At 40.6% G+C, this 12,578-nt stretch overlaps 1 protein-coding gene across 1 annotated transcript; it reads left to right on the top strand.

The window, feature by feature from the left end:
* Positions 1 to 8,561: 8,561 nt before the first annotated feature.
* On the top strand, positions 8,562 to 10,386 carry C2H21orf62 (chromosome 2 C21orf62 homolog). Its single transcript, XM_058045572.1, is given in 3 exon segments — positions 8,562 to 8,840; positions 8,843 to 8,872; positions 9,891 to 10,386. Coding segments are annotated over 3 exon segments (717 nt in total). The 3' UTR covers positions 10,299 to 10,386.
* Positions 10,387 to 12,578: the final 2,192 nt, after the last annotated feature.

The raw sequence follows: 12,578 nt of genomic DNA, 5'->3' as shown, positions 1-12,578 counted from the left end.
TGAGGGCTAAGGAGAATCTCCTTTACTGGATGGCTGGGGAAATCTAGAGACAAATAATGAAGAAAAGTCTCAGGTACCTTGAAAGGTGGTGGAGCAGACCATGTAATGTTTAACTTGAACTTTTCTCCAGGTCACGTTAGAAAGGGTACTGAGTGCCATAATTTGGCACGTGCAGAACAACCAGGGATCAGGCCCAGCCAGCATGGGTCTGTGAAAGACAAGTCCTGCTTGACCAACCTGGCTTCTGTGACAAGATGACCTGCTTGGTGGGTGAGTGAAAGGCTGTGGAGGTTGCTTACCTCGGGTTTAGTAAAGCTGTTGACACCATTTCCCACAGCTTTCTTGAGGAAAAGATTTCAGCTCATGGCTTGGACAGGTGTGCTGTTTGCTTGGAAAAAGAAAATGCCTGGATGTCCAGGCCCCAAATGGCGCCCTAAATCCTCCTGACTTTGGCCAAACTTTCTTACCATGTGTCTCAGTTTGGAAAGACAGGAGTCTGCTAAGGAAGGCAGGAGCTTCTTCTGAAATGGAGAATGTAAACTCTCCCCACCCCTCTGAATTGCTATAAGTTTTAAATTAAGGGGCTCTCAGGCAAAAAATATGGGAGTAGGAAAAAACAGGTCTTTAATAGGGAAGAAAATAAAAGGATAAAATAAAATAATGCAGTACACTAGAACAACACTGGCAGAGTCAGAACCCAAGGTGACACCCTGTTGATCAGGGTGTTGGTAGAAGTCTAATTGGAAATGTGGCTGCAGTCCTCCTGGAGTGTCAAGTGTGGTTCTGCTGGAGCAGAGATCTTGTAGAAAAGGGTGTAGTCCTCCTCCAAAGATGTAGTGGAAGAAGAGGCAGCTGCTGTTTTTCTGGGAAATACAGTGGAGAAGCTGTGCAGTTATTCCAGTGCCTCCAGATTATATCTGGGTAGGAATGCTTGGCTCCTCCCTCTGGGTGGAGCATCTCACAATGGGATGCTGTAGTTCTTATCAGTCATGCAGTGACATTCAATAGCCTGTTATCAGCAGGTGTCCCCTCCTGAGGGAGGAGTGGTTGTGATCATTCAGAGAGAGATAAGGAAAACTGCCCACTTGACAAAAGACAACTGCCATACAGATGGTAATAGAATACATCTTGCCTTGCCATGTGGAGCACCAGTATTTGCTGTTTGCAGAGGGACCTGGAGCATGTAAAGGCCAGGAATTATTTTTGAAAAAGCAGCAAATATCTCCTCATTTGAATCACAGCAAATCTTAGTCTTTGTTCCTTACATATGCCCTACTAGATTGCATTTGCTCCACAGCACTTTGCCTCATGATTTTTTTAGTGTAGTTCCACTGCATTTCCTTGTGAAGCTGTTCATAAGTTCTTGCAAATGATCTCATTGCTCATTCAGGAGACTTAGTCCCAGGCTAGCAGCAGAAATTCTGGCATTCAGTAGGTACTCTGCTGTGAAAACAGGAATGTAAAACATGCCACAAGGGTGGTGTTTTCCATGTGGATTTGGGAGAAGCCTACACAGTGTTTGAACAGTTGAGAGAGCCAGTTGTGCCTCTGCTAAGCTGTGGCTGAAAATTTCATAGAGTCACAGAATATCCAGAGTTGGCAGGGACCCTCAAGGATAATTGCTTCCAGTTCCTGGCCCTTTACAGAACACTCCAACAATCCTACCCTGTGCTTGAGAGCATTGTCCACATGCTTGTTAAGCTCTGGCAGCCTTGAGGCCATGACCACTGCCTTGGGGAGCTTGCTCACTGCCCAACCACCCTCTGGGGAAAAAACCTTTTCCTAATATCCAGCCGAAACCTCCCCTGATACATCTTCAGGCCATTCCCTCAGGTCCTGTCCCTGGTCACAGAGAGCAGTGCCTGCTCCTCTGCTCCCTCTTGTGAGGAAGCTGCAGACTGCTATGAAGTTTTCCTTCACAGTCTCCTCCAGGCTGAACAAGCCAGGTGACCTCAGCCATTCCTCTTATGGCCTTCCAGTTACTCCCTCCAGTTGGATGGACAAACCCATCTGCTGGCATCCAGAGAAAGAGTAACTCACTGTTTTGGCTCTAAAGGAGGGGGGTAAATAAGAGAGAAACATTTAATAGCTTGTGGTTTTTTTTATGAATGAGGCTGTCTCTCCCTTTCCAGTCACTCTTCCTAGCAGGTATTTGTGTTTCAAATTTGTTGCTTTGTAATGGAGGTGAAGTAACAGATACTGCAAAGTTTGCCTTTCATGTGTTGCCATTGTTTATACACTGTATCTGTATGCCTAAGGTAATAATTAATAGTTCTATGTATTATAACCACAAGGAATGGTGGAGTGATTTTGCTCCATTTTGCAAAGACTCCTTTAGGTAAAAATCTTAAAAGGGGAAAGGAATTTTCATGGGAATTATTCCAGCTGACAGGATTTGAGACATTTTATTTAGTTAAAACTGCCTTGAGAAGAGCATTAGAAAAGGAGTCTCAAGGAAAGAGCATCTAGGACCTCTGTTTTATTCTGCCATTTAATTTAATTTAATTTATAAATAAAGTCAGTGATACAGTAAGGACAAACTGAAGTAAATTTACTATTTCTGTATAGCTCTGGAGTCTCAATGGCAATGACAACATTCACTATCTGAGTGAACAGAGCTGAGATTTTCTGCCCCAAGGTGCCCTGCTTCAGAGTTCCATTCTCCATCTGCTAAGTGACCACTAATATTTCATACCAGTTTTTTGATCTTGCAACATTCTGCTCTAACTTTTTTCCCCTAATTTAAGATTTGAACAATAGAAAATCAGGTGCTACTATAGACTGTAATTGTCACCATTATGTTTTGGGATTAGGTAATATTTAGTTTCATGTAATGTTTAACTTGGAACTTTTCTCCAGGTCACGTTAGAAAGGGTACTGGGAAATAACCAAAATTGCTGTCAAATTTTATTTCCTAACATTCACTCAGTGTAAGTGCCCTTGTTCCAGGGAGTAGTTGGTTTGACATACAAAAAAGAAAATTTAAAAAGGTCCTTAAAAAAGAAATGTAAGTACTTTAGTATTGAAGTGCTCACCTTGATCCACCAAAGGTAGCTCTGGTTTTTGGACAGTGCTGATCACCCATCTGTGGGACACCTGCCTTCCCAGAAGTTTGTCCCTTTCTCAGGACACATGAATAAACAGGGCTTTGACTGTGCATACCTTACAATTACAAAAGCACTTCTTGTATGAAAATACAATTGTGTATTTGTGAGCCTGCACCTTCATGCTTTATGCATGGATATAGACTTGAGGGGTTTTTTTGAATACTTGGACTTTAAATCCCAGGGAGCACAACTCCACCAATCATTCTACCTTACATCTGTGCAAAACAGTTCTCTCCTCATGTGCTGGTAAAACTTTATAACACTTCCTTCTCACTTTTCCTTTATGTAAATGCTTATCCTGATGCAATTCAAGTGTGAATGCCCAGGTCAGTGTGTGTCTGCCTTCCCAGACAGCATGCACTGCACACCTCCAAGCTGGAATAGCTCCAGGGGTGTTCAGGCAAAGCAAATCCTGCCATTCATCCTGGTCCCCTACTCTTTATTAGGAAAAGTACAGGCTGCATGTATGAAACACAGCATGAAAATTAAATTCTTGCACATGTCTCCTTTTTGCTCTCTCAGGGCTGGGAATAATCAGGCTGTGACCTGCTGAGGCTGACCTTCATCTGGGGGAAAAAGGGAGATATCACCACTCCCAGTTCTTTGGGAGGAGAAGGTTTCCTCCTTTCCCTTGAGTTTCTCCTGTTATTCTGCCTCCCTGCAGTTCCATGTCACAGCCTTTCCTGCTGTAACATTTGCTTCTGCTGTGGACAGAAGCTCTACAGAGGATGGACAGGCTTGAGGATTTTACAGAGGTGTTTATACATGAATTGCCTCTCCTGGAGTCTGTGTACACCTGAAAATCAAAATACCCATACAGTAAACATTTCAAGGGTTGGAGTGTTGTTCAAGTTCAGTGCTACAGTATTGCCTATTTTATCTTGCATTTTTATCTTGCTGGGAAGGAATTTGTTCCACTACCCTTGAGCACTCCACCTCTACAACCTAATGCCAGTAGCCCAGGTTTCAGCTGCACAAGCAGACACAAATATCATTTTCAAGCTATTGACAACAAGAATGAACCATGCTGCAGCCTGAAAGGCTGTAGAACTTCAGCTTTGATCACAAAATTATTTGCCTCAATTTATTTATGGACTAACAAAATAAGTACAGTATTTGTTTAAGCAAAGAGACTGAAAACAAAATTCCTCTCAGACATCAGCCCACTTAGGGAATTCCTAAAATTCCCATGGAGTAAAACCAGCAAATCCAGCATTTTGTTTTCCTTAAGACCACGGTATCCCCTAGGGCTTTCTGATCAGATTATGTATCTAGTCAGATTAGGTTTATTCAGGGACTGACTCATTGCATTTTCCTGTAATCCTGTATTTTAACACCTGCTCAGTTTAAAATGCCATTTTAATCTAAATTAGATGGGTTTTCTATTCATCCTTTGTACATTACTCAAGATTTAAACTCCTCTTTGCTTAATACACCACTTTCAGATAGACATATGTTAGCACAAGTGATGAATAAGGGGTTTAATTTTTTTTTCTGAATTTTCTATCAAGTTTATAGGCTTGGAACTTCCACTGATTAGGATAAACTTTCCTTGTGACAGTAGCATTCTCACACACAATAGTCAAAGGCTTTTTATTGCTTTTTTGCAGTTTTCTTAATACACAGACCTGCAATTAGAGGGGGGAAAAAAAGTGGAATTATCAAAGCAGATTAAAAAACCCTGAAATGATGCTACTACTAAATAAAGATTGGAAATCTCCTTTAGCAGTCAAAACCTGTAAAGCAAAAGAAGGAGGGATGGAATCTTGTGCTAGAAAACTTTTGGGATAACACGTAATAAACCATGGGTTTCCATGCTGGATGGAAGGCACACATCTAAAACTGTGCATGGCTGAAACAATCAAACAAATAATTTTCTGCTGCTCTTTATATCTAGTCTGATTTTTACTTGAGAGGCCTCCCACTCAGGACAAAAAATGAACAAATCATTTACTACATTTAGATCACTCAAAATAGTTTTTTTCAGATGCAGGTTTTTGCTACCAGAAGTAAGTATTTCCCTAAAATAATTGGTATTTTTGCTTGTTGCTAAGCAGAGGATGCAGCTTCCCTTCTTCCCTCTCTATTGCAGAGATTCCAGCTGCAAAGCAGCAGTGGCCTTACCCCTCCCAGGCCAGCACTGCAGGCTGCAGGTAGCTTCTGGCATCCAGTTTTCAATCACTTTTGGTGTGCAGATGTGCCACCAGTTTTATTACTCCAGCCACTTTCAAGCATTGATGAACACTGGGTACAAGGTTGGACAAGAATAATGGTCTAAACCAGCTGTCTTGGACAATTATATGGAAATAAAATAAAAACCAGCTCCCTCTTAGCTTGAGCTTCTGTAGACAAATGAGTTATTTTCATCAGAATAGATACATAAAAGCAGGTAGGTTTTGGTTACCCATCAGTGAGCAAAGAGCATCCAGATAATTTGCCAAGTTCAGATTTGAAATCCTATTCTTGTTTCCTGGGTTCCTGAGTTCCAAAATCTTCTAAGATAAACTAGAAAACTGAAAAAGGCTTCTATGATTTTTACAGAACTTCTATACGTGCTACATTACATAAAGACATGTCAAATAGCTTATGGAAGCCAGTTGTAAAATCCATTGTTTCAGGTGTATGGGACTTTGAATAGTTGTACTGATCATACTGGAAGTCTAGCTAAATTTTACTGGAAAATTAGGGAAGAGAAGAAAGTATACCCACCAGTTTTCTGAGAAAATTGCATAGAAAATCTTGACATTTAGCATAATCTGCTGCATTCTTTGCATTTCTATAGGTTATGCCTAAAACTATTTTGGTGAGTTCAAGAGATAAATTATCTCTGTTAAGGGAAGTGGGTAATGCTCAGAGAGCAACTATGGTGGAAATATGCACCACACACACCATACTCTCCAGTTTTCTGACATACTTCATTTTTAAATTTTGGAGATGATGGAGAACAGAACTACAACAGGCAAGAAAATCATTCCATATTTTATTTCATCTTAATGGTAATATTACAAAAAAGGGCTCTGTGTATCTCCAAGAGCCCTGCTGAAGGCAGTTCTCCCATTCCTCAAAATTAAAGCAATAATTTTCAAGTCTTAAGCAATGGAAACAGCAATGTGATTTGATGAAGACCCATATAATGCATATTTTTCTGCAGATAGTTGTTAGCTTAAGAAAAGATGCATTGCAGGTGACTTTGACACTTCACAGATATACAACTCTGAATATATATTTAACTTCTTGCATATCCCTCAACAAAGCCACACAGAAACTAAATCCTGAGAACTGGATAGAAATGTTTCTGATTTGCAGGGAACAGAGAAGAACAGATGTATTTCTGGAGTTTAAATTTCCTGGAATGCCAGAATTTAGACTTTTGTTTGGATTCAGATTGATGGAGCCCAAATGTTATTAGCTAAGATAAACCTGATTGGTTGGCTGCAAACCAGTAGAGAACTTTAAAGGTTCTCCACTCTTCAGGTACTGAGAAAAAAGAGTTAAAACTAATGAGGATGCATCAAAGCATTTTAGTCTAATGTTTGATGAATATTAATCCCTCAAATGTTAAGTGGAAAAAGCAGTATCACTCCTTTTGACACAGGTGGGAGTTTGAATCTCTTTTACCTAGTCCAAACTCATGCTGTCAACATTGTCTAGGATTTCTTACAAATAGTTCCTCCAGCACAGAAAAATCCAAATAATTTAATTTAACTGTGAAACTGTGTTGATGTTACAGACTTCTGGTCTATCACAACTGTTAGTCACTGTTAAGGATTGAGAAAATGAGCAGTGTGGAGGTCTAGAAATAGGATTTCCCATGTGATTAAATGCTTAGATAGTGGAAACATTTCTAGCAATAATGATACTACAACAGCTACAGCTTGTGTGAGTCTGACCTTTGGAGTTAAACATCAGCCAGCAGCTGGACTGGAATTTCTGGTATGTTCCACAACATAGATTAAATATTTGATTTAAAAACTTAAATATCTGCATCCTTTTGTCATGGTTTGGGAATGGTATTCTCCACTTCAGTACTCCCACTGAAAAAGCCTCCCATGCTTTCTTTCCCCCACCTCCAACTGGAGGCACAAAAGGCAAAGCTCATGGATTGAGATAAGAACAGTTTACTGTCTACTTATCTTTACTGGAATAGGACAAACAGGAACAAGAATATTAATAACAGAAGTCTAAAAAACTAGGTGTATTGCCATGTTTTCTGAAGTGCTGCAAACAAGCATTATGGATGTGAATCAATCTTTTTAGATTATAAGGACCAAATTCTATATCCATCATGTGCTCTACTGCTGCTTTCACTAGAACCTGTCATCTTTGATCAAAATTTGTCTCTAATGCTTCTTGGTGCTTCAAACCTGTTACATCAAATTAGACAAACTTTCCAACATCTTTATAATTTCTGTTAAGAAACTGCACTGTACTTCATTGGCTGTACCATCATATAATAATACGTCAGGAAAACACAGATGCTCCTGGTAAAATTCAACTCCAGTCTGAAAACCAAAGGGCTGGCAACTGAGAATCCAAGAATCCCACCAAACATGCTCCCAGCTATTTGAGGTGGCCCATGGCTGGGATGGGAACTTGCTCCATTGTCATAGGTATGTGTGGAGCTGCTATTTTGCTTTGCAAGGGTAAATGAAGTGGAGGCAGAGCAACTGACAGAGCCTGGATCTATCCTATTGTAGTTGTTGTGCAAGACAGAGTGAGAGGTGGTTCCTGGTCCTCAAAACTTAGACTAAGGCTGGAGCAGATGTAGCTTGACATGGATCAAAATCAGGTTTTATCAGCATTTCTCATAGCTCAGAAGGATATTTGCTGTGCCCAACAACACTTCTGCCCTTAACTGCCCTCCCTCCCTCCCTTTTCCCAGTATATCCTACACCAGTTTAAGGGAAAGATTATCACAATGTTACTAAGCAATTCAGGTGTAAAACAAAACTATCACTTCCAGCTCTTCTCAGACTGCCTCACTCAGGGAAGTGGAGAACAGGGTCTTTTGTCACTCCTATCTGGTTGGAAGCAAAGAAAGCAGAAAGGAGAAACGAGCAGCAATTGTCCTGCACAACTCCTGGTCCTGTCCTTACCTCTGCACAGGCCAGGCCCTATAAAAGCTGCCATAGAAAAGAATGTGTCCAAGCTGTCTTATAAGCAGATGAAACAACAGATGAAACAGCAGATGAAAATTTAGAACAAAGGAAGAATGAAAAAAGATTCCCAAACTTTAGTCACAATCTGTTTTCTAAATCAGTGTAGTTGTGCTTTCTCCTTACTGCAGAACTGAGAAATGGCTCTAAATAGATGTGACAGATAATGAGTGGAAAAGCAAAGTAATATTAACCATTGAGAGATCTTTAGTATTATAAAGAAATTGCTTTTCCTCACTAGGTAAAGCTAAGTGGTCTAAATCAGTAAAAGGAGGAGACATTTGGCAGCTTGGCACCAATGCTAAGGAAGCCAATAGCCTACCCTGCTTTCTCCATTTGTCTGGTTCTCATTTTGGCTGGATTCCTTGGCATGCACATCAGTTTTGTCAGAAGTCAGGAGAACCACACACTAATTTTCACTAAGGAAAACACAATTCACAACTGCAGTTGTTCCATGCCTATCCGTGACTGCAATTACTGCCTGGCAAACTTGGTGTGCAACTGCAAAACAGTGCTGCTTTCTACCATGTAAAAAAATACCTACAACAGCCACCTGACCATCTGGTTCACACACACCTCTCTGTGCTGGAGATGATCCTCAGCTTCCAAGCTGAGGTGTGGGATTGTCACTATCCGTCCTTACAAACGGGTTTCGTGACGGTTCGTTAATTGATCTCAGAGTGCAAAAAACTGACACAGTAAGGGGATTTGCAGTAATAATCAAAAACAAATGCACCTTTATTGAATGACCACAGCAAAATGCGTTGGGGAGGAATTGGGGAAAAAGGGAAAAATAGGGAAAAGAGAGGGAGGGAGAGAAAGGAAGGTATATAGCTACCAAATGTAGAACGATGGAGTCCTTCAAAGTCCAGCTGATGGAATTCTTCTGGTCATGTCAGGGGAGATCTCGGAGATACTGCTCAACTCAAGCTTCTATTATAGTCCTGTTTTGATGGGGGAAGGGGACAAGTCTTGAATCAAATGTAATAAAGAATAGTCTATTGTAATTGCTGATGGAAAAAAAAAAGAAGGCATTGAAGGAGGGTACAAACAGTCCATATTCTCAGCAGTAGACGAGAACCATTGTCTTCTTGGTCCAATGGTCACACCTGCAGGCATCCATCTGGCTTTGGTCAGCTTGCCTTCCCCACACACCTCCCCTGGGTTAGGGGTTTCAGTCTCAGTTTTTGGGAGGAGGGGGAGCTTTTCCATATAGGGGTTTCATGTCTCAGTCCTTGAGGGAGAGGCTTCTCCCATCTCAGTCTGTCTGTCATGGTGGTTGTAAAACAGATGAAGGGTCTTCCATGGGGATCACCAAGGGCTACCTCAGAAAAGTCCACCCAAGCCAAGAGCTGGGGAAATTCCAGGGCTATTGTTGCGAAGAGCGGGCGTAGGCAAAGAAAGGGCAGAGTGCCCCTTCTCCTTTCACTGGGCTCAGTGTTGCATATAGCAAACACACCTGCAAACAATAGCTTGGCAGGCCAGAAGCTCCACTCAGGCCTCAGGATCTTGGCAAGAAACCATCTCCAGCAAGACCAGGATTCCAAACAGGGTCTTTCCTGGTGGTCCCAGTTTCTGTCCTTTTTCACAATGATCGTGAGGCAGACGAGAGAAACTTTGGACAGAGATGTACAGGGATTTGAAGCTGTCCTTCTGTAGCACCACTCCTCTCCCAGTGGAATATTTGGACGTATGGGGACTTTGAAAGCTCCAGGTAAACAAGGTCAAGGGACAATTTCCAGAGCAGAGTGTGACTATCTCCAGTAGCAGCATCAATGACAAAGAGGACTTACTTGAGGTGCACAACAAAGACAGGCAAATGCTTGCACATATTTATTTTTCTGGATATCTCTCACTTTTCAATGGATATTCATTGCTGAATTCATACAGTGGGGAAAATGTCTCTAGTATCATTAAGCACTTTCCCAGCCTGCTGTACTCTGATGTCTTCTCAACTTCAGACAATGAGAGCTGTAATATTCATTTACTGAGTTATTTAACACAGTCAGTAGTGAGAGGCATAGGAGGTTGCTAAGAGTGATGGGATGCCTTTAATTTTGTCTGGTTTGTCCAGGAGGATGTGTTAGGGGACTGTGAGAGAACTCCACAAGGAGGTGTTTGAAGTGAGAGGCTCATCAGATTAATTCAGCAAAGCTTTTCTTAAAGAACAAAATAAATGTGAAACAGCTGTTTTCCAAAGCATTGTTAGGTTTTTTTTTTCTTTATATATTCTAGGTTGACAATTAAAATCTGCAGATAAATTTTGTTTTCAGGTTTTGCCTTGACAGAAAAAGGCATATCCATGTAGCTCCCATTGCAGAAGAATCCAAGCCAATGAGAAAAAATATATGAAAACTTCTGTCCACAGAAGCTGTGGCTGCCCCATCCCTGTGAGTGTCCAAGGCCGGGCTGGATGGAGCTTGGAGCAACCTGCTCTAGAGGAAGGTGTCCCTGCCCATGGCAGGGGGATTGACTGTGTGGTCTCTAAGGGCCCTTCCAACCCAAACCAATCTGGGATTCCATGATTCTCTGTGCACTTAGGGGAATGGCTATCAAGATTCTGATGAACCAGTGGAGATTTCTATTTTAAATAATCATAGTGATATAACTGCAGTTTTGCTCAGAAGCAAAATTTAATTTTTCAGAAGACTTAAATACATGCCCAACATCCATTACTGTGAGTTTTCCCACTGAAATCAGCAATGTGATAACAGTGGAATTAATGGAGTCTATTTGCAATTGCAAATAGATTTAAGCACACTGGTGTTTGCAAGCTGGGTACCCAACTCCATTTAACTCAGCCAGAGAACAATTGAATCAGATGTTGTAAAGAAATCGTTTCCTTTGTCAGCACCTTGGCAACAAACCATAAGCCTTTTTCTCCAAATTACAAATATTTCCAGTGATACCTCTTATGACTGCCTGTTACAGACACAGGCAAATAATTCATGTCATCTGCCCTTATCCAGCTGTCTCTGCAAGAGAGCTAACCTTGCCTTCACAAACTAGCAACTCACCAATCCTACATAGGAGAGTGCTGTGTTTAAAAAAAAAAAACAGTACACACAAATATATTGATTTCTAAATGTTACCAAGGCTTTCTCCAAAATCTGGAAAAATTAACCTAAATGATCTTCAGCAAAGATCTGCTTCCCTCTGGTAAAAAATGTGCTGAAATCACAGTAATTCCCCATTATCATGACAGTGGTGTCCAAAAATTCACACATGCAGCAGTAGCTGAGGATGTATGTATTCTGACCTTGTTGGGAAGAAATGAGGTTAATAAATCCATGGGCTTTCTTACAGAGCAAATTAAATTTCTAGTTACTTTTGCCCCTCTAGTGTTCTGAATAAGGCTCAGGCAAAAGACATTTTATTCGAGTGCCCAAGTAAGCACTGCAGGATTTTTTCCTGGAAAGAGCAAAAAATCCTCAACTACAGAAATCCACAGCTCTGATTTTGTGGTGAGCTTCCCAACCGCCCTATTCTGCCTCAGCAGATACCACGAACCCACTACCAATTCTATTTTACATGGCTTTGTGCTATGGAAGTACTGCATTAGAAGTTCACAGAATTTTTCCAGAGCAACGTCTCCAAACCGTATCTCTGTCTGGTATAATAAAACAAATTTTATAACAAACTCATCTTGCATGATGAACCTTTTCTTTTGTGAAAAACACCAATCACTTGTTTTTAAAATTTTTAAAAGTTTTATGATAATAAAATGGTTATAAAAATAGCAATATAATTAGAGTAATAATAATTTGGACAATTTAGATTAGGACAATATGAAACAATAGAAACAAAGAGTTACAGACAGTCCGAGTACCTTTTTCTGGGCAGCATAAGCTCAAAAAAAGGACACACGTTAACAGAGGATTAACCCTTAAAAACAACAGCCTGTTGCATATTCATACACCTCATACATGATGCATAAATTCCATTCAAACACAGGATTCTGTCTGGTCATGTCATCTTCTTCCTCTTAATCCTGACGGCGTCGTCCTGCCTGAGCGAGGCAGGAAGTTAGTTACTCCTGATAAGAGGGCAATAAATTCTTTTTCTCTGAAAGATTGAGGTGTCCTGTGGCTGCTGGCTCGGTGCGAGTCCTTTCTTTAGAAAAAAAGTATCTTACATAGCATAGTTTCTGTTTTAACATTTTGTTATAACCTAAACCTATATTTAACACGCTACTTAAGAGTCTTAATACAGCGTAACTTTCTAACACAACCATACAATATTCATTTTAATATTTGCAAAAAACCGATCATAAAATACGCATTTTTCACATTTAGTATAAATCACTTTATACTTC

The sequence above is a fragment of the Melospiza georgiana genome, chromosome 2 (assembly GCF_028018845.1).
Source record: "Melospiza georgiana isolate bMelGeo1 chromosome 2, bMelGeo1.pri, whole genome shotgun sequence".
Lineage (NCBI taxonomy): Eukaryota > Metazoa > Chordata > Aves > Passeriformes > Passerellidae > Melospiza > Melospiza georgiana.
This window is presented reverse-complemented; position numbering and strand designations above follow the sequence as displayed.